We start from the raw sequence: 19306 nt of genomic DNA on the forward strand, positions 1-19306 counted from the left end.
ATATCCTTTGAGGTAGCTGGATTAAGACAGTGATGGGTGGGTTTTTATAATGGCAGGGTACAGACTTGCAAGAGGAGGCTTCATTCACTCAGGTTTTGGTTATGTTCTGGGAAGATAATAGGTATGTTTGCAGAGAGTGGAAATGCCACCAGCTCCACAGTAGCCTCTCTCATCTCTGGTCAAGCCAGCTTGTCAGGAGGACATGTGTGAGACCCTTGCTCATCAGGCAGGTTTGCCTTTTCTTAGTGCCGTCTGCTTATTGGGGTTTGCTGTTTTCTCATCGGCCGATCTGTCTGTAGGTCTTTCGGTTGGGCTTCTCTGCCCAGCACATGTACCTATAGTTATGAGATGAATGAATGATAGCTTAAAAAGTATCTTAAATCTTAATGGCAAAAAAGTCCTAGTAGTTATAAAGTCAGACCTGGCATCCGGTTTCTTTGCAGATAGGCAAACCATGTACTTTAAGAGAAAATTCAGCTCGGACTTTCAAGCAAAAAACAATATGAATATTGTTTTGGCTTATCCTAATACAGAATTTGAGTTGCAAGTGCAAATTTTAAGCTGTAATTCAATTTCATCCTGCTTTGACTAAAATAGGAAAAAAAACCCGAGTAAAAATGATGTCACAAGAACTGTGATCTTTGAGATTTCACACTTAAAGTTTGCTTGTTTTAGACAAAAGCAGGAGTTTGTCTTCAATTTTAAGAACGTGTTTTTAATAATGGATGTTTTGTGGTATATATCTATCACTGAGAAGAAAGCTGCTGTGTTTTTCATCGTTTTGTACCTTTCATTAGTCAAGCCACATTGATAATTTTCAGGTTATTAAACAGCTGTGTTGCTTTTGCTCAGTTACATGGAGTTAACTAGTATTGTATTTTTATTCATAACTTTAGACACTTTCATACCTTATTTTACAACTTCTTAATTCAATCAAACCATGCTTGCCTGCATTTTAATTAAAACAACTTGATTCTTTTATAAACGTGGCTTTATGAATTTTGATGGATGTATTTGAAAGAAGGATTTAAAAGCCCTGCTTTCTCCTGATTAATAAACTAAAATTGTGTAATTAGGTGGTGAAATGTGCAGACAAAACAGAGCTGAAATTATGGAAAAATTGAACTGTGAACCAGCTGTTGCTTTAAAGGAAGAAAAGAATTTTATACAGTTTTCAGAAAAATATTTGCAAACACAAATATTTCAACTTTGAATTTATGAATTCATACCAAGATAAATTTGAGGAAGCAATAATATTCGTATATAGTAATCATACATGACAATCATGTAATTTATATTTGGCAGAAATAATAATCTGATCTGTTAGTTGTGAAATTACTGTGATGAAATTAAAGGCTTCAAAGACAGGAGGTAGTAGGAACAAAGGGATAATGTCTATAATAATCTGGTATACATAAACGATCCAGGACTATGAGAGCAATGTAGTAAGTGATGGGTTTTCGAACACTTTTGTTTGGAGATGGCAAAAAAAACAATAAATATTTGAAATTCCTCTTCAATATATTGTCATTTAAATGTGGAAATAAATTCAGAATATTTACTCTGCCCCCCGCAAAGACCTTCTGCTCTCTATTTTTCTCATAATTAAATACCTCAGATGAAGGAAAGCCTGACTGTTTGTAATAGAGTTGAGCTATCAGCACAGCTGCTAAACGCCAGTGTGGCAGAGGAGGAATCGTGTGCGGGGAGAGCGCAGGGCACGGGGGTGGTGCAGCGCAGCCCAGTTGAGCGCTGTGTTCTGCACTCATTTCAAACCGTTGCCCTGCAACTTGTGTAGTGTTTTTGTTTGCGAGGGTGGCATGAACTGCAGGGACTGTGTTCATACAATACTGCTGGTGATAAAATATTACATTTATTGTCCACAAGTATAAATTTTTCCAGACCAGGACGGTATCAGAAGGTAACCAGATAGCTATAAATTCTCCCATCTATTTTTGTGTAGATACCTTCTTGGAAAACTGAGGGGAGGTGGTTGAGGTTTTTAGTCCCATTGTAATTATCACACTGGCACTTTTTATCTTTAAGAAGAAAGGTTTTTTTAGGGCTTGTTTTTCCCTAGAGATAATTATTGTAACTTTGAACTTTTTATCATCCTAATAAAAATGCCTTCACCTGTCACAGCAGCTTGCCAGTTTTTATCTACATGATTGTAGTAAAAAAAATTAATAATTTGGCTTCACTTTCAGAATACAGAGATAACTTGGCAGTTGTTTTTATCATACAAGTAGAATAAAATTTTATCTGCCTTTAAATGAGAGAAGAAAAGAAAAATCATGTTTGAGGATTTCTCGCTGTCCTGTTAATACTCAGGCAAAAGCTTTTGATGGAACAATTCTGAAAAAACACATTTAGCTTAGTGGAATAATCTTCTTACTGCTGCCATTTTGCAAACACCCTTTTTTGTCTTTCCTTGTTGCTTCAGCCTCCATTGCTTGGTGAGTGGCATATTTTTCCAAGCTTAGTATTTACACAGTGTTTTCTTTCAACTGGTGAAACATCTGTATTCTTTGTATTTTTGGGGGGTAGTTAAATGATCTATGCTGAGAATGTACAGTTTAGGGTGTAATGTCAGTTTGCCTTTTTTTTTTCTCCCCAAGAAGCACTGAAATGAACACTGGGAGCATTGTTTCAGTCTTGCACTTGGGAATGTGAATATTTGTACTGCATACTTAATTTCATCCAAACAGAGGTGAGGGCATGCGTGCAAAAGCTTTTATGGCTTCAGGTCAGCTTAAGGGGAAAGCAGTTTAACTTTGCTATTTCACTGAGAAGTGTGCAATTATATAACTTCCAACGTGGTTTTGGAAAATGTGATTGTTTAAAAAAGGCACTGTGTGCAGCAACATGTGGAAGGCCGTGTTTTCTTTTAAATGTGAACGTGTGCGTGTGTACACCAGGTATCCACCTAATCGTTATTTCATGTCTCAAGTTAAAAATTGATTGTAAATTTCAGAAACCTTAGTTCCTCCTATAAAATTAAGGATAATGCTACAACGTGTTAATTTTAATTTGTTGGACAGACAGTGTGTCACAATAGATCAACTTTGTGGTTATTAAGAGGATGTATTATATTTCACAGAATCACAGAATAGTAGGGGTTGGAAGGGACCTCTGTGGGTCATCTAGTCCAACCCCCCTACCACAGCAGGGTCACCTACAGCAGGCTGCACAGGACCTTGTCCAGGCGGGTCTTGAATATCTCCAGAGAAGGAGACTCCACAACCTCCCTGGGCAGCCTGTTGCAGTGCTCCGTCACCCTCAGAGGGAAGAAGTTCTTCCTCATGTTCAGACGGAACTTCCTATGCTTCCGTTTGTGCCCATTGCCCCTTGTCCTGTCACTGGGCACCACTGAAAAGAGCTTGGCCCCATCCTCCTGACACCCACCCTTCAGATATTTATAAGAATTTATTAGGTCCCCTCTCAGCCTTCTCTTCTTCAGGCTGAACAAGCCCAGCTCCCTCAGCCTCTCCTCGTAGGGGAGATGTTCCAGTCCCCTCATCATCCTTGTAGCCCTCCGCTGGACTGTCTCCAGTAGCTCTTCATCTTTCTTGAACTGGGGAGCCCAGAACTGGACAGAGTACTCCAGATGAGGCCTCACCAGGTCAGTGTAGAGGGGAAGGAGAACCTCCCTCGACCTGCTGGCCACACTTTTCTTGATGCACCCTAGGATCCCATTGGCTTTCTTGGCAGCCAGGGCACACTGCTGGCTCATGGTTAACCTGTTGTCCACCAGGACACCCAGGTCCCTCTCCGCAGAGCTGCTCTCCAGCAGGTCCGCCCCAAGCCTGTACTGATGCATGGGGTTGTTCCTCCCCAGGTGCAGGACCCTGCATTTGCCCTTGTTGAACCTCATCAGGTTCCTCTCTGCCCAACTTTCCAGCCTGTCCAGGTCTTGCTGAACGGCAGCACAGCCTTCCGGTGTGTCTACCACACCTCCCAGTTTGGTGTCATCAGCAAACTTGCTGAGGGTACATTCTAACTCTTCATCCAGGTCGTTGATGAAGAAGTTAAACAAGGCTGGGCCCAGTACTGACCCCTGAGGGACACCACTAGTTACCGGCCTCCAACTAGACTCAGCGCCACTGACGACAGCCCTCTGAGTTCTGCCATTCAGCCAGTTCTCAATCCACTTCACCGACCACTCATCCAGCCCACACTTCCTGAGCTTCCCTAGGAGGATATTATGGGAGACTGTGTCGAAAGCCTTGCTGAAGTCTAGGTAGACAACATCCACGGCTCTCCCTTCGTCTACCCAGCCAGTCATGTCATCGTAGAAAGCTATTAGATTGGTCAGGCATGATTTCCCCTTGGTGAATCCATGCTGACTACTCCTGATAACCTTCTTTTCCTCCACTTGCTTGATGATGGCCTCCAGGATAAGCTGCTCCATCACCTTTCCCAGGATGGAGGTGAGGCTGACCGGCCTGTAGTTCCCTGGGTCCTCCTTCTTGCCCTTTTTGAAGATTGGAGTGACATTGGCCTTTCTCCAGTCCTCGGGCACCTCTCCTGTCCTCCAGGACCTCTCAAAGATGATGGAGAGTGGCTCAGCAATGACATCCGCCAGCTCTCTCGGCACTCGTGGGTGCATTCCATCGGGGCCCATGGATTTGTGGATGTCCAGATCGCTTAAGCGATCCCTCACACAGTCCTCCTCGACCAAGGGAAAGTCATCCTCTTTGTAGGCTTCTTCTCTTACCTCCGGGGCCTGGGATTCCCGAGGGTCAGTCTTAGCACTGAAGACTGAAGCAAAGAAGGCATTCAGTAGCTCTGCCTTCTCCGCATCCTCCATCACCAGGACACCCTCCTCATTCAGCAGCGGCCCCACATTGTCCCTAGGCTTCCTTTTGCTGCTGATGTAGTTGAAGAAGCCCTTCTTGTTGTTTTTGACATCCCTTGCCAAAATTTGCAGTTTTTCTGTGTGTATGCAGGACAACTCTTGACATCGAAGCAAATTTAAAGGCACTTGTTAAATTTGCTGTTTATACAAGTTTTCATCCACCGTTATATTGCTTCATTACTTTAATAGTGTATTTCACAGCTTGAGCACAGCAATTTGAGCTGATGTGAGAGCTTCTAAAGATAATGATCAGTTTCATAGCATATCAAAGTTGATGTGGGGGAGAAAAATATCTCTTCTGGCTTCTAATGGTTTATATTTTTGACATAGCTGATGTCTAATCATTTAAATATTTGATTTTTCAAAAAAGTAATGTGCCTTTTTTTTACTTTATCATCCGAAATGAGCACTTGGTAAATAGCTGATGTTATGTCTTAAGATCTGCTTGTGTACAAAGAAAACTCAACTTTCCCCTGTGATCACCAGGAGACACAGAAGGCTGTCAGTGCTGCGTCTGAAAGCGTGCGGTTTGGTGGGGCATGGATGGGAACAGGACAGAAGGGTGTGTGTGCTGATTGACCAGCAGGGAACCAAGCTGGCTGTTTCCTTTTCTACTTCTTCCCTTCCCCACTCTCCTCCACTTTCTCCCCTTTTCATGAGGCTTCTACAGCTGAAGAACAAGGATGAAGCATCAGCAATGCCAAAGCAGGAAGGGAAGGCACTGGAAGTTGGGAATGGCTGGAGAGCAGAACATGGCTTCCATTCATTGGCATGTTGTGTCCTTGGCTTGTACTGATCAGGGTATAGTGTCACACCTGAGCTGGCTTGGTGGGTTTTTTGTGGTAGTTGGTTTTGGTTTTTTTTCCTGTGTTATTCTGCAATAAAAAGTGTTCCCGTGCTGGTGGTTTTACCTGCAGCAGGTTAGGACGTGCTGGCTCAGAGTTTGTAGAACCTAATGATCCAAAGGGTCTCAGGATGGTCAATGGCTGGACGCTTTTCCCTATTATATGTCCAAGTATCTGGACTTCCCATGGCTTGCACTTTTAACAACTCTTTCCCAGGTTGATGGGCAGTCTGTACAGTCCCGCTGGTGTATTAGCCTGACTCTGAACAGCCTGCTCGAGGAAAGAAAAGCATCCAGCAGCTCTCTATCTTTAACGCAGGGTTTCACAGAACTACAGACAATGCCTTGGGTATTGTATCTTCAGTGCTATTAAAAATCCTGCCAACATCTCAAAGATGCTTTCAGGCTGCTTTCTTGTTGTTTAGTCCATGTCAACTTTAAAGGTAATCGCTGTCATCCTGTAAGTCTTCCTAAACCTTCCTCTACAGATGGTGCAAATCTTTTGTAAAACTACCTTTAAAAAAGAATCATTAATATATTGCCTTAGTGTAATAAAAAAACAATCCCACATACAAAAGGAACACCATGACCTCATTGCATTTATGTATAAGTGAAGAATTTAACACAGGATTTTAAATCAAGTAGTATTTTGGACTTGAGGAGAGCCATGTGCTGGAAAGCCTGTCTATTTTATTATCTATATCAAACAGTCTCATAAAACTTGCTACCTCCCCATGCAAACATTGCCTGGCTTGTAGTCTTAGATCGTGGAAGCTACAGTGATATTACTATAAGCCAAGGAATGATGTGTCATACATGATGGAAGTGAAGAACTGAGGTTAACTTTTACAGATTGCTTGTTTGGTTGTCTTCAGTTTTAGCTTACATGAAATAAGGGTTTGAATAAAACATGTGGACATTAATTACAATTTCAAATTTAGTTTAAGCATTCTAAAATCTTGTGCTGAAAAAAAATATTCCTTTGTGAGGAAAGCTTTCTAGGGCTCTAAAATTTGATGAGGGGACCTGAATAAATGGTAGAGGGCTTGCACTGAAATGATGAGAAAATCAAGATTTTGCATGTGTCAAAAGTTGTAGTAGTTGAACATTTTCTTTGAATGCCAACGTTTTCCAAGAGTGAATCAACCTCTTAAGTTAGTTGCACCTTCTAATTCTACTGCTTAAGTATGGCTCATGTTCCTCTGTCATCTGAATAGTAATGAAAGGATATGGTTCATATAGAGACTGAACTGCAGAGGAATTTTTATTATATTTTCAGTGCTGAATTTCCTACCTGTACTAATTTAAATCCACAAATTTGACCTACGTAGTATGCACAGTTCTTCCTCTCTCAAGACCTTTTGCTTGAACTATCAAACTAGTTAGGTTTCCTATGTATTTAGGAGGGAAGTACTTTTGGAGTTTTCAAAGCTGAAGAGATTAAATTAATTTAAGCTTCTAGGAAAAAAATATGATAGCCCTTTCATAATTGTGAAACAGATTTTAAATTATTGCTTAGAGCTAAATCCCTTCTTGTTCCTGGAAATGAACACAAGCACAGAAGAATAAAGTCACAAAGTTTAAGGCACTAAATGATGTTCAGTTAGCAAAGGATATAAGCAGTAAGAAAAACTTCTGCATATACGTTATTTTCCTTTTTCATACCTTTTCTTCTGTATTGTCCATTACTTTACAGAGATTAAGGGCAAGCCACAAAAAATAAAAAGAAACTAGTATTAGTGGCAACTTTGTGCATTGGTTTTCATAAAAAAAGTTAGTTTTGAGTTGGTGCTTCCGTAAACCGTTTTAATAAGCAGACAGTTGCACAGGCAAGAGCAGGCTAAAGAGGAGGTTTCCAGGTCGAGATCTCTGGTGGAACTCTCAAATGTTTGCAAGCTTGCACTTTTGCAAACCCCTTTGTAAAAAACAAAAATTCGCAATGATCTTGGAAAAAACATCCTAGAAATATGGTCTGCTGTAAGCAAAACGATGTTCAGTAGAGAGGACTTCAGAAGATTTAAAAAAAGAAAGACAAGATGACAGCTATCTTTCCGGCATGTCGCTTGCCTACAGAGCACCTGCTAACACAGGGAGACGAGAGGTTATTTTGTTGTTCCTGTCAAATGGGCCCCAGTGGGATCTCTGTGTTTAATAAGAACCTCACTAGGAAAAGATCTGGGCCGACTGAATGATGTCCAGAGAACAGTTGTTTACCATGAGGGCAAGGGTGGGAGTGGAGAGGAATACCTTACCTCAAGAGCTTGGATTTTGAGAAAAACTTGGTGAACGACTAGAAGATGTTGCATGCAAATATTTTGGAATCTGCTTTCTTGGCTGTTTTCAGTGTGAGCACAGTCGGCCGTTTGTTTCACTGGAGAACGTTTAGATCCTGCCTCAGTGTTTGTATGGATTAGATAGTCTCTTGACATCTCTTCTGTTCTGCTGCTGTGCGTAGCTGAAACCACTGCAGCTGTTTTTCCACTTGAATAATTTCACAAAAAATAACCCAGATGAAATTGTGTCAAGTTAATGCTATGCGGCAGTGCTTGTGTTTCCAAAACAAGCAAACAAACAAACAAAAAAACTATAACCCCAGGAGCAAGTGACAGCTGGAGTGCGAGAAACCAAGATCTGAAATGTAAAAGTCTGGATATAAAGGTTTTTATTTTTGCAAAGTGAGTGCTCCAGCTTAGTCTGTTAGTTGTAAAATTGTCACTTTGCAAGTATGAAGTGCTAATACTCTCACACGTTAAGAGTGTTTCCATATAAAATGCTCATGTATGTATTTTCAGAAACGGTCTGAGGCTCTAAAGCTTCCTGAATTCTGCACGTTGCCAGTCTAAATAAATAATCAGCAGAGGGCTGTTCTTTTTCAATTTGTGTAGAAACCCTGTCATGTCTACCAATATGACTTACCCATGTAGGCAAACAGAATTTCAAATTTAGAGGCTGCAAGGCAAGTAAAAGAAAGAGGGAGAGTTAGCGCCCTGTTCCTCCTATTCCAGCTTCCACATTGCACGTGTGTGACAAACTCCTTAACTCGAGCAAGACCTTTCCCATTAGGCTTCAGTACTGCATCACATGTCTCTGTGTTATTCTGTTTAGAAATTAACTCACCTAGGTGTTCGCTTGCGTATAAATGGGAAAGGTAAAAAACTAAGTGGGAAGAAATAAGCGTTGTCACTTGTGTCAGAAGCGTGTGTCACGCACTTTCTCCCACGTGCAGAGAGGACGGCTACTACAGGGGCTGGGCTTGGAGAGTCCCTCTCCACGGTGCAGTTGGTATCAGCTTTCATATATTATCCAGTATTTCCTTTTCATGCTTATGATCTAGATGACTATACATCTTTTTTTAACTCCACTTTTCCTTAACTCTTTTCTATATATTCAATACTACTTGGAAAACCTGTTTTTAAGTAGCAAAAGAAAGTCTCTAAGAACAGAAATTATTTGCTTTGTTAACTGTCTGACCAGAAAGCTAGAGGTCATGCTTTGTGTTTTGGTATCTTGAGTTCTTTCCTTTACGGTACCTAGGACGTGCCTGCTAGGCACCGGAGCAGATGACACGGTCAGCGCGCAGCCCCGATGCAGAAGCTCAGTCTCCTCTGTCCTGGGAAGGGAAAGGAAGGGAAGGGTGCGAGCGTCTCCCTTCTCTGTGAAACTCAACTGCTCGCTGGGTTTGGCTGGAGCCCTGAAAGAAGGGTCATGGGAGCAGGAATAAGGATACTTCTCCGTCAGCACTTCAGAGTGGCTGTAGATGATAATTCTGCTGCTTTTAAAAAGCTTTTTGTTCAGTATGTGGATTTTAAAGACCCTTCCCTGTCTTCTTGGTTGTACTTGCATGATGCAGCCAGCCCTGGTCCAGCCAGTGGGCCAGGCTGCCAGGGACAGTTGTGCTGGCACCGGTGAGGAGATGGCACCGAGAAGAGGTTGAATGTTTTGGGATGGTGAAGTTGGCAGGGGCCAGCAGGAGTGTGGTTCATCTGGCTGTGCTCTGCTCACCTCACAGAGGCTCGCATCTTCCAGCACTTCCTCTTTTGTTGTTCAATTACTGTGAAAAGTGAATTTTAAAGAATAGGCAGTTTAAGGATTCCATCTGTTCTTATGCCAAATGAATACACGTTTTTGCTTGAATAACAGTTGTTCATTTTGCAGGTGGTTGTTCTCATCTTACAGTTATTCAGAGGAAAAGCAGCGGCTAGAAACTGTAGTTTCAATTTTTTATCTTATTTTTTTTTAATTTAGGTTTTTCACTTGCTGCAGTCGTACTTAGACTCAAAACAGCTCATGAGTTCGGACTTTCAGCAGGGACTGGGTGATATCATTACCTGTATAGGAACCAAACTGTGGTTGGCTAAAAGGTAAGATAAAACACAAGATATCTATACATAGAGGTTGCTAACATACAGAAGACTTGGCTGATGGATTTTTTTAAATAATTTTTTGTTTTGGCAAGCTTGACAGATTTATTTCTCTAGAATCGTGTAAAATTTAGATGCCTTATTGGTTTGGTGGTTTTTTTAATCCAGGTGGTGGTATTTTTTTTTTCCCCAAAAAAGCAAGGGATGAAAAAAGAGAAGTATGCTTTACCTGTGTGCATTACTCTCTTTCTGTCTTCTCTTAGTTCATTCTTAGCTAAATTTTATGGTCCAGTCATTAAAAAAAAAAAAAGGGATGGCTGTTCCTTCTGGGCTAAGAAAAATATGCCACATATGTGAGGTTTTTATGTTACTAGTTTCTCTGACTTGACTTTTACAGAAAAGTAGTAGAAAAATGTCATAGCAATTGTTGAAACTGTCAAAAGTATTTAGCTGCCCACAAACAATTCAAGATAGTTTTGGAAACATTTTCCTTAGATTTCTGTAAAAGGATCTTCAAATGATCACATACTGACTACAGTCAAACCCTCTTCCCACACCCCCCACCCCTCCTTGGAAACCTACTTGATCTTGAAAATTCCCACCAAAATTTTTAAAGGAATTAGATGTGGACGGAGAGCCCAAGTCATTGTGTAGGTAAGTAAATGGGTGAAATATTCCAGAGTACAGTTTGCACAGTGGAGGGAGGTCACCAGTGCAGTCTAGCGTGGATCTCTGATAAAACCAATGTTGCTTTGTGATCGGCAGAAGCAAAATCGTAAGTGATTTGGAGAAGGGGGGTGACTAGTGGATTGAGGAAGTTTGCTGCCGGTGTTGGGTTTGGGTAAGACACATGCAGTCGGTCTCCAAGAATTACAGAAGTGTCTCCTGAGTGAGTGAGAGTAATGGTATAGCAGATAAAACTTGGTGTAAATAACTAAAATAATGCACTTGAATAAAGCAGGTTGGACTTCACTTGGGCAAAGAGTGGTTGGCTGGGAAGATTTTTACCACTTAGGAAGAAGATTTTTACCTTGTAATAGGAAAAAATCACCCTGATTCTCGGTAGAGCTCAAGAGGGGAGCGGACAAATATAACAAGAATGCAGAACAAAACAGAAAACACACTTATGTTTCTATATTAGCCTGTGTTGTGCATTTTAATATTGTATAAATCCCAAAGAAGATACAATAGAAAAGAGGAGCAGTAAAAAGTACAGAATAGTTTCTAGATGAGGAGCAGTAAAAAGAATAGTTTTTAGATGGGGAATGACTAAGTAGGCTGAGATTTTTTTTAGCCTGGAAAAGGGACAACTGGGGGATGACACAGGGCGAGGGGGGGGGTTGGAATCCTATGAGACATTTGGAAAGGGAGACGGGTAAATTAGCATCCCTTCCAGTGTAAGATGGGATTTAAAAGAAACAAGACAATTAAGTTTTTAATATAATTTTAGTTTAGCTATGGAACTCCATGATACAAGAAACTGTTCGCTTTAAACCTATCTGAATTTTTAATAAATGATTGAAAAGAGTCATGGAAGAAGAGTCCAGTGATGTTACTAAGTAGATATCGCAGTTGGCTCAAGAAATTCTTCCATCAACCTCGAAGGCTGAGAGAGAGGGGTTTGGGCAAGTATCACTGTTGTTACGCTTCCCTTCCCTGTGCGTCTGCTCTCTCTCTCAGTTACAGACATCATGACAGATTTGGTGGACCTTTTGATTTAGCATAAGTGTTTTTAAGTCTTTAAATGAGAATGGTAATTTAATTAAATTAAAGCCATAGATGCTGTTATAAAGAAAAGAAAAAAAAAACAAACACTGGAGACCAAATTCAGTAGAAAGATACTAGTGCTAAATAATTCAAACCTCTTTCTCCTGCAGCAAATATATGAGGCCCAGGCTCTGTTCATTACAGATTTTAAATAAATTCTGTGTTTTCAAAGTAATTTTTCAGTACTGGCCTTTTTAATATATTAGTTGTGTTAGTGCTGACTTTTTTTTTTTGTATTATCTCCAGAAAGGAAATGTTTTCGGGCTCTTGCTAAGAAATCCAGGTACATGGTACAGGTATCTGCCTGAAGAGATGTATTTTCTCTTTCACTTGCCTGTAAAAAGCCACAGCTGTATGTGCTAATACTAACCCTCTGTCAGTAGCATGTTTTCTTTTTGTCAGTTTGTTGTAGCCTCCTTTCATGTTCATGCATTCTCAATTATGCAGTTAATACTATACATAATGTTTTTTTAAAATGTCTTTCTCCCCAGACAGTAAAATTTTATATTATGACCATACAGGTTTGCAACACTAAGGCACTGGTGTTTTTACAGACAGAAACTTCTGCAAATTTCTAATGTACTTCATCATTCTTTCTGATCCTGTACAGCCATACGTGCTTGGGCACACTTTGGGCTAAGGTGTGTTTTCTTTTTTCTTTTTTTTTTCTTCTTTTCTTTTTTTTTCTTTGAAGTCTAAAAAAAGCAAGTAAAATATCCATGAAATGTTTGGTAACCGAATTTACTTCCAAATACATTTTAAACTTAAGACCACAGTACACGATAAAGCTGAAAACATTTTCTTGTCTCTTAACTTTCTGCTTGAGATAAATGTGTGCAGTGGGGTGTAATTTAAAAACAAAACAAACAAATCCCCCCCCCAGCAAACAACCCAAAGAAAGATGTTGATATAGATGGTATTCTCTGGTAGTTTCAGTCTCTGATACTCAGTGTGGAACTTTACCATTTCTATTTGGCTGTGTGGAGCTGAGAAACTGTTCTGTCGTGAATGGTGGGTTTGGGGGATTTTCTTGTTTTAAAGGAGTTTTGGGAGGTCGCTTGGCGACGGAGTTGTGAAACTTAGTAAGTCTGTACAGTTTTCTGGATGTTGGGAGAGCATTAATGGAAAACCAGTGCTTCATTTGCACCCTGCTGTTAGACTTTTTGGCATGCATCTGCTGTTGGTCACTGTCAGGGAGGGGGCTGGCTGGCTGGACCCTTGGTCCATGTCCAGTCATTCTTACCGTCTTGCTACTCAGGCGAAGAGAGTGAGTACCACAGAGAAAAATTAACGAACCTTCATCTGTTTCTGCTGCCTTTCTCATGAGGAGATAATTTAGTGTGTCACTGGTACTGTAGTGCAGTGATTGTTTGAAAAGAGGGTATTACAGGCACTCACTATGAATCTTAAATGGGTGAAAAAAAAGTTGAACTAACAGGAAAGCGGCTTGTAAATTTGAGGAAATGGGGAATTATTTCAAAACAGCAGTCTTCATTCACATTTCTGTGCTAGTTCTGTAAGTTCTTGCTGGTGTTCTTTCAACTACATACTTCCTTTGTACTATGGAACAAGCTTATCTGAGAAATTCTTCATAGAATCATAGGTTGGAAAAGACCTCTAAGATCATCAAGTCCAACCATCAACTCGCCACCACCGTGCCTACTAAACCATATTCCGCAGTGCTATATCTATGTGTTTTTTGAACACCTCCACAGATGGTGACTCCACCACCTCCCTAGGCAGCCTGTTCCAATGCCTGACCACTCTTTCAGTAAAGAAATTTTTCCTAATATCCAATCTCAACCTCCCCTGACGCAACTTGAGGCCATTTCCTCTTTTATTTAAAATATAGAATTTTGGATTTCATAAGTAGCTCTTAAAAATTATGAGGCTTGTTTGTCATGTGTGTATCTGGAGGAATTATTATCTTTCTTCAGCTGATTGCTGAAATGGGATTTCTTTTTTTTTGTTTGTATGATTGTGGGTTTTTTCTTTACCTTTTCAGGGCCACAATGTAATTTCCTTTCATCAGAACGTGAGAATGTGTTGGTGTAGGATAGCTCAAGAAAATACTGTGCATTCCCTGTAGTATACTAATCTCTTCTCCCTCCTCCACTCCCCCACCTGATTTGACTTTAGAGAATAAAATAACAGCTCACATTCCCCAAAGTGTTTCATAAAACGTTCACTTTTTCAATGGATGTTTTCTGTCTATTGTGAAGATGGGCTTCTGATGTTAATACAATGGTTGTTTTTTCCCCTCTGTGGTACGTATTGGACTACTAGAAGGAAAAAATCTTTCTTCCACCTTCCTTGTTTTTTTTTTTACATCTTCAAAATACTATTTTTTTTGAGTATTTCTATTTTAGATGTTTTGGTAAATGAGACCTGCCTTCCATCCACTTCTAAAGGTGATAGAAATTTTTTACTTTATTTGCAGGTTTAGACTTCATTTGGTGCTTTTAATTTTGTTTTAGAATATGGTTGTTGGTCTAAAGCGGTTTAGTAATGTTATTGCTTCCCCCAGCCCTGCATCAGTGTTAGTTTATTTTATTTTTTCCAAGTATGGGAGATGCAAGGTGTTTGAGAAGAACAGAAATTTAAAAATACATAAAGTCCGGCTTGTTGAAGATCTGAGGTGGAATGAAGTGATGGAAATTAGTGTGGTGAAAGCTTTAAAAAAATAATCAATATATCAAGCTAAGCCTTTGAAAGGGTTCAAAGCTCTTTCATATGAATGAAAAAAAAAAAGTAGTTTTGTATGCAGTTGAGCTAAAGAGTTACAAGACTAACTCAAGGTGCCTTCTGCTTCAGAAATACAGAAAGCTAAAAGAGCAGCGTTTGGAGCTGGTCATCTGTTACACAGAAGTCCCGGAAATATCTGTCTTGTTTCATTTGTAGCCTTTGGCATGGCAAAGTATTGGTATTGGAAAATTTGTGAAATCATGTCATTTAACAGCTTTGCTTGTAGGATGCTGTCTTCCAGGGCTTTTAGTTTGATTTTTTTTTTTTTTCCCGACGTCCTTTTTTCTGGAGACCACAGGAGGGGGAAAAGACTTTGAGGTTCTGCCAGAAGTCAAATAATACATTCTGTTAACCTCTAGCCATGTGCCATTTCTTAGCTGAGAGCTTGTCTGCACTGGGAAAGTCTACTTCTAAGGCTGCTTTCTCAAAACTAACTTGTGTGGAACAGCCTTGTGTAAAACCAGCTGGCTTTATGTTTTGCAAAGAGCCACTAGTTCGTCTGGATTGGATCGCCTGCAGTGTGTGCGCTTAGCTTGATAACCCAAATATCCCGAGCTTGGCGGTGCTACTGATTAGCTCTCCGCTTTATCGATGGGACTGTTAAAAATGCAAATGATGCCTGACACAGGGGCACCAGATCCAAGCTCAAATAACAAATACACACGAAAGTTGTTGCAGGCTCAGGCTCAAAACCAGATTCACTGTTCACTGAGATACTTGCTGCTCAGTGTTCTCCAGGCTGACTCTAGGATGATCCAGCTGCAGCTGCTTTGAATGAGGGAAATCTCACAGGCATTTTGTAATGCTACAGAGTGCATGTTAACTTGCCAAGTAGATGGCCATGGCCCTCCACCCAGCCTGTAGAGCCCCATTTCACCCCTCTGCTTCTGACAGTGCTGTGTGAGTGACAACAGGCAGGCAGGCATGCAGTCTTAGGTCCTTCCTGGAAGGAGCTTCACGCAAGGTGCGTTTAGGCCATCTGTGTGGAAAGCAGGAATAGGGCCTCACTGTGGTTTTAGGACTTCATGGCTCAATGGGTGTAACCTAAATATGCCCTTACTCTTTTCACTGCCCCTTAGGAGAGAGAGCGGTCATTTCTAGTGAGCAGGCTATTGAAGGCAAAACAGTGGCAGGCCAATCTAGATATAGGTGCAAGATGCCCATGACTCTTTGCAGCTTTGCAAGCAGCCTCTGTGGGATTTTTGGAAGAAGGACATTATTTAGGAGCTGGAAGGGGCTTTTTGTACTTTCAAAACAGCAAGAAGGCAACAACTAAGGAGAATGTATGATCATCCTCCTTGGCAGAGTGGTCCTTCTCTTCAGATATTTCTCTTGCCTCTTCCTCTTTCACTGCATCAAGATGAACCTTCTTGTTCTTGCAAGGCCATGTCTGCTTTTGGCATCTTCCTGTTCTCTAACTTTTCCACTTTACCATTTCTGTCTTTAAAACCTACACACTGAGAAGTGCAGTTAATTACCTTTGGTCTTTAGTGGTCTGTATGCATTATACAGCTGTGTTCAAAAATTGAGAATAGTTTTAGTGGCTGAGCCTGGCTCTATGGAAGTCTATTTACTAGGCTTTAAATTGAAAAGGTAACTTTCTGCCTGGGCTGGAGCAATAATTCAGGTGTGTGCTCTTGCACGCACAAAACATCAAGGGAAATTTTTGTTGTCCCATTCCAGCTGAAAGCAAAGCACACCAGTATGAACAGTTACTGCATATCAGGTGCACAGTGGTAATTTATTAATCTGCACTTGCTGACCCCTGAGCCTAATTTAGCATGGTTCATCTTTACTTTTGAGAGCAGAGTCATAAGAGTTACGTCATTGTTCATAAATGTATTCTTGGAAGCATTCATTTCAATGTTATGTGCTTTTAGCAGGCTAATTCAGGTTTTTGTGCTGCTTCAAGTCCACTCTTTCACCGGTTTTGATAACAGTATCCTTAACACAGCCAGAAATTGTTTATTTAGGCAGTTGGTGATTGCTTTTTTTGGAACACTTGCCTTGGGTATCAGTAGAGATGCTTAAACTTCAGACTGAAGTTTAAGATGTACTTTGCAGAAGATAAAACATTCTTTCGTTCTGGTTCGTAAGTTTACTCCTAACTTAAATAAGAACATTCAGGGAATATTAAGAATTCAGTAAGGTTGTTTAAGGTTCCACCAATGCAACATTCAGAATAGGCACAAACCATGTACAGTTACAGGGTTTGGACATAAATCCTTACTCATATCTGAAAACACTTTCCAGTAAATAAACAAAAGAGTTTTAGTAGCTTGCCTCTTTGTAGGTGAAACCCCTAATGTTAATTGTGTAAAATTCATTAAATTTGCACATGGGATTAGTTTGACCTCTAAGTTTTTTAGGATGCTGCTAAGGGATCACATGTGGTTCTCATTAAGAAAACAAGAAAGAGAACAGACAGGATTATTTTATCAATCCAGTATGCTAAAAACAACACCGACAAAACACAGCCTTTCGGTATCATTCACCAAGGACAGCCGGAGCACAGACGATTTTTTCTTAGTAGCTGAAACTCAGGATGTTCTTGGTGGTATCAGAATGAAAAAATAATTGTCTAGCTTCTTTTTGAAGCAATACATTTTCTGCCTTTATCAGGGAAACTAATAGCAACATAACAGTCTGGCTTTGGTGGTGGTAGAAAAATCACCAGACCACCAAGTTTCGGTTTGGAGAAGATGCCTTCTATAAGGCAGGATGAGCTGGTCTTACAGAATGGGCAAGTCAAGGGGACTGTGCACATGGTAGTCACTCCAAGAAAATCTCAACAGCACCAAGTAGGCAAGCAGATGTGCTGTTACTAGATGTTTGTATTTCTGTGCAGGTGTTCCTGCGCTTCCAGGAACTCAACATGGATTACTTGGTAGCGTAGGCTTCATTTTTTTTTTTTTTAATGCTTTCCATTAAATGTAGGTCTGTTGGCCGTGATGTTCACGGATGTGCTGGTTTTGTATTACATGGTGGAAAATGCTATGGACAAAGTTTAATAATTAAATCCATTATTAATGTCTTATCAAGAAGACAAGAGGAAGGCCGTGCATGTTGATTCAGTGCTACAGGTGTGGGCTCCAAGAGAAAATGAATGAAAATATGAAGGCTGCCTTCTAAACAAATATAGCTCCAAAACTTTCAGTCTTTAGACTACTACAGAATTTGAAAGCTAATAACCAAAACAATGGGAGATTTAATCTTTTAATCAGATGCCCATCGTATGTGTAGGTGTGATTTCCATAAGATTTGTTGCCACCATGAGTGACAAATGATCATTTTCCAGATTTCTCTGTAGGTAAAATGTGGTCAGTGCAAGGGCAACTTGGCCTGGTTCGTCAGCAGCCCTCCAAGGATAAAACTCTGTATGGATAACCACCTAAGGATCATGTAGAGTTGACTGTGTCAAGACTCAGACATCACAGAAGTTGCACTTCTTGGTGTGTTCAGAAGATTTTAGCTGATAGACTTGCAGGTCGTATGTCAGAAGAATCTGGCAACCAGAAGAAAGAATACTTTTCAGAGATTTTCTGTTCTTCAGGAAGGAGTAAGCTGGAAGTTGATAGGGAGGGAAAGATATATTATAAACCTGAAATTTAGTTGCTAGTGTACCAGCCTGGAGAGCTGAGATTATGGAAGACAAAGTCAGACTGGGGAACTCAGAATAGGAAGTTGCGTAGGCCCTGTCCCCAGGTACCAGCTGGCATTAGGATGTGTTGGACTTAATCCAGATTCTTCTCTGTGTTTATGCTAGAGCTAAAGGTGAAATTCCAGCCTCAGTTATATGTAAAATGTTGACTCATCAGAAATGTTTTTAAAGTTCAGAAAGACAAGAATTTCTGCAAAGGCTTTTACAATATTATCCCGTGTATTAGTTAGAACGTGATGTTTAGGAAACCAGTTTGATTTGTCTGTTGGAAGCAAAAACTGTGTGTGTTATTGGTGGCTAGAAAGTAGGAGAATTCAGGTTTAGATTCAACACCAGAAGGCTGTTTTATTTACTGACAGCTAAAATAGAGAATTTAATATGTTTTTCTGAGGGTTTTTTTCCACAATAACACGTTATTTAAACAGAAGAATAGGGTGATGTTTAGCTGTTACAGGTTTTCATTTGCTTTTAGTACAGGGCTTGTACTAAAATACTATTGATAAGCTTAATCCTGTGGAAATATCTATCTTCCAGGAATTTTAGGTTTTTTCAGCCTTTCCAAAGGCTCCAGAAACATACAGCATTACAGTAAGAGTGACTTTTTCATTAAAGATTAGAGGAGGAGTAGGCAGTTCACTTAATTAACAGATCACTGGAAACTGAAGTGGAAACACACAAGTCATAAGGGCGATTCTCTTCTTGTTCTCAAGGCAGCTATGAATTGGCCTTTGGAAGAGTTGCCCTCGTAATGTTGCTGGCACTGGTTTCTTTACCCTGATCCTTAAAAGCGTGTCATGAACTTTTTGGGCAAAATGCAGGGATTTGTAGGTGGCTTTTGGAGTTGTATAATTTTGACTGGAGTTCTACATTAGCGTCATTCATGAGTCAAATGCTGTCATCAATTTTTAGAGATTGGGGCTGAGAATAGAAATAGCTAACATATTTAAATACTGTACTTTACTCTGAAAAAAATGTTGACTGGCTCCCTGTGTAGTTATTGTCTTACTGTGACCAAAGCTGTGATGCACGTTACATATTCTTAGGAGGAAACTCTGTTTATTTTGTTATTT

The 19306-nt window shown here is 40.3% G+C and overlaps 1 protein-coding gene across 1 annotated transcript in view; it reads left to right on the top strand.

Moving 5' to 3' along the window:
- THADA (THADA armadillo repeat containing) overlaps positions 1-19306 on the top strand; it is a 170004-nt gene that overhangs the window by 94830 nt on the left and 55868 nt on the right. Inside the window, exon 30 of the mRNA XM_075412893.1 lies at positions 9948-10063. Coding sequence (XP_075269008.1) covers positions 9948-10063 — 116 coding nt within the window. The remainder of the gene's footprint in view (positions 1-9947; positions 10064-19306) is intronic.

This window comes from Opisthocomus hoazin, chromosome 2 (assembly GCF_030867145.1).
Source record: "Opisthocomus hoazin isolate bOpiHoa1 chromosome 2, bOpiHoa1.hap1, whole genome shotgun sequence".
Taxonomy (NCBI): Eukaryota; Metazoa; Chordata; class Aves; order Opisthocomiformes; family Opisthocomidae; genus Opisthocomus; species Opisthocomus hoazin.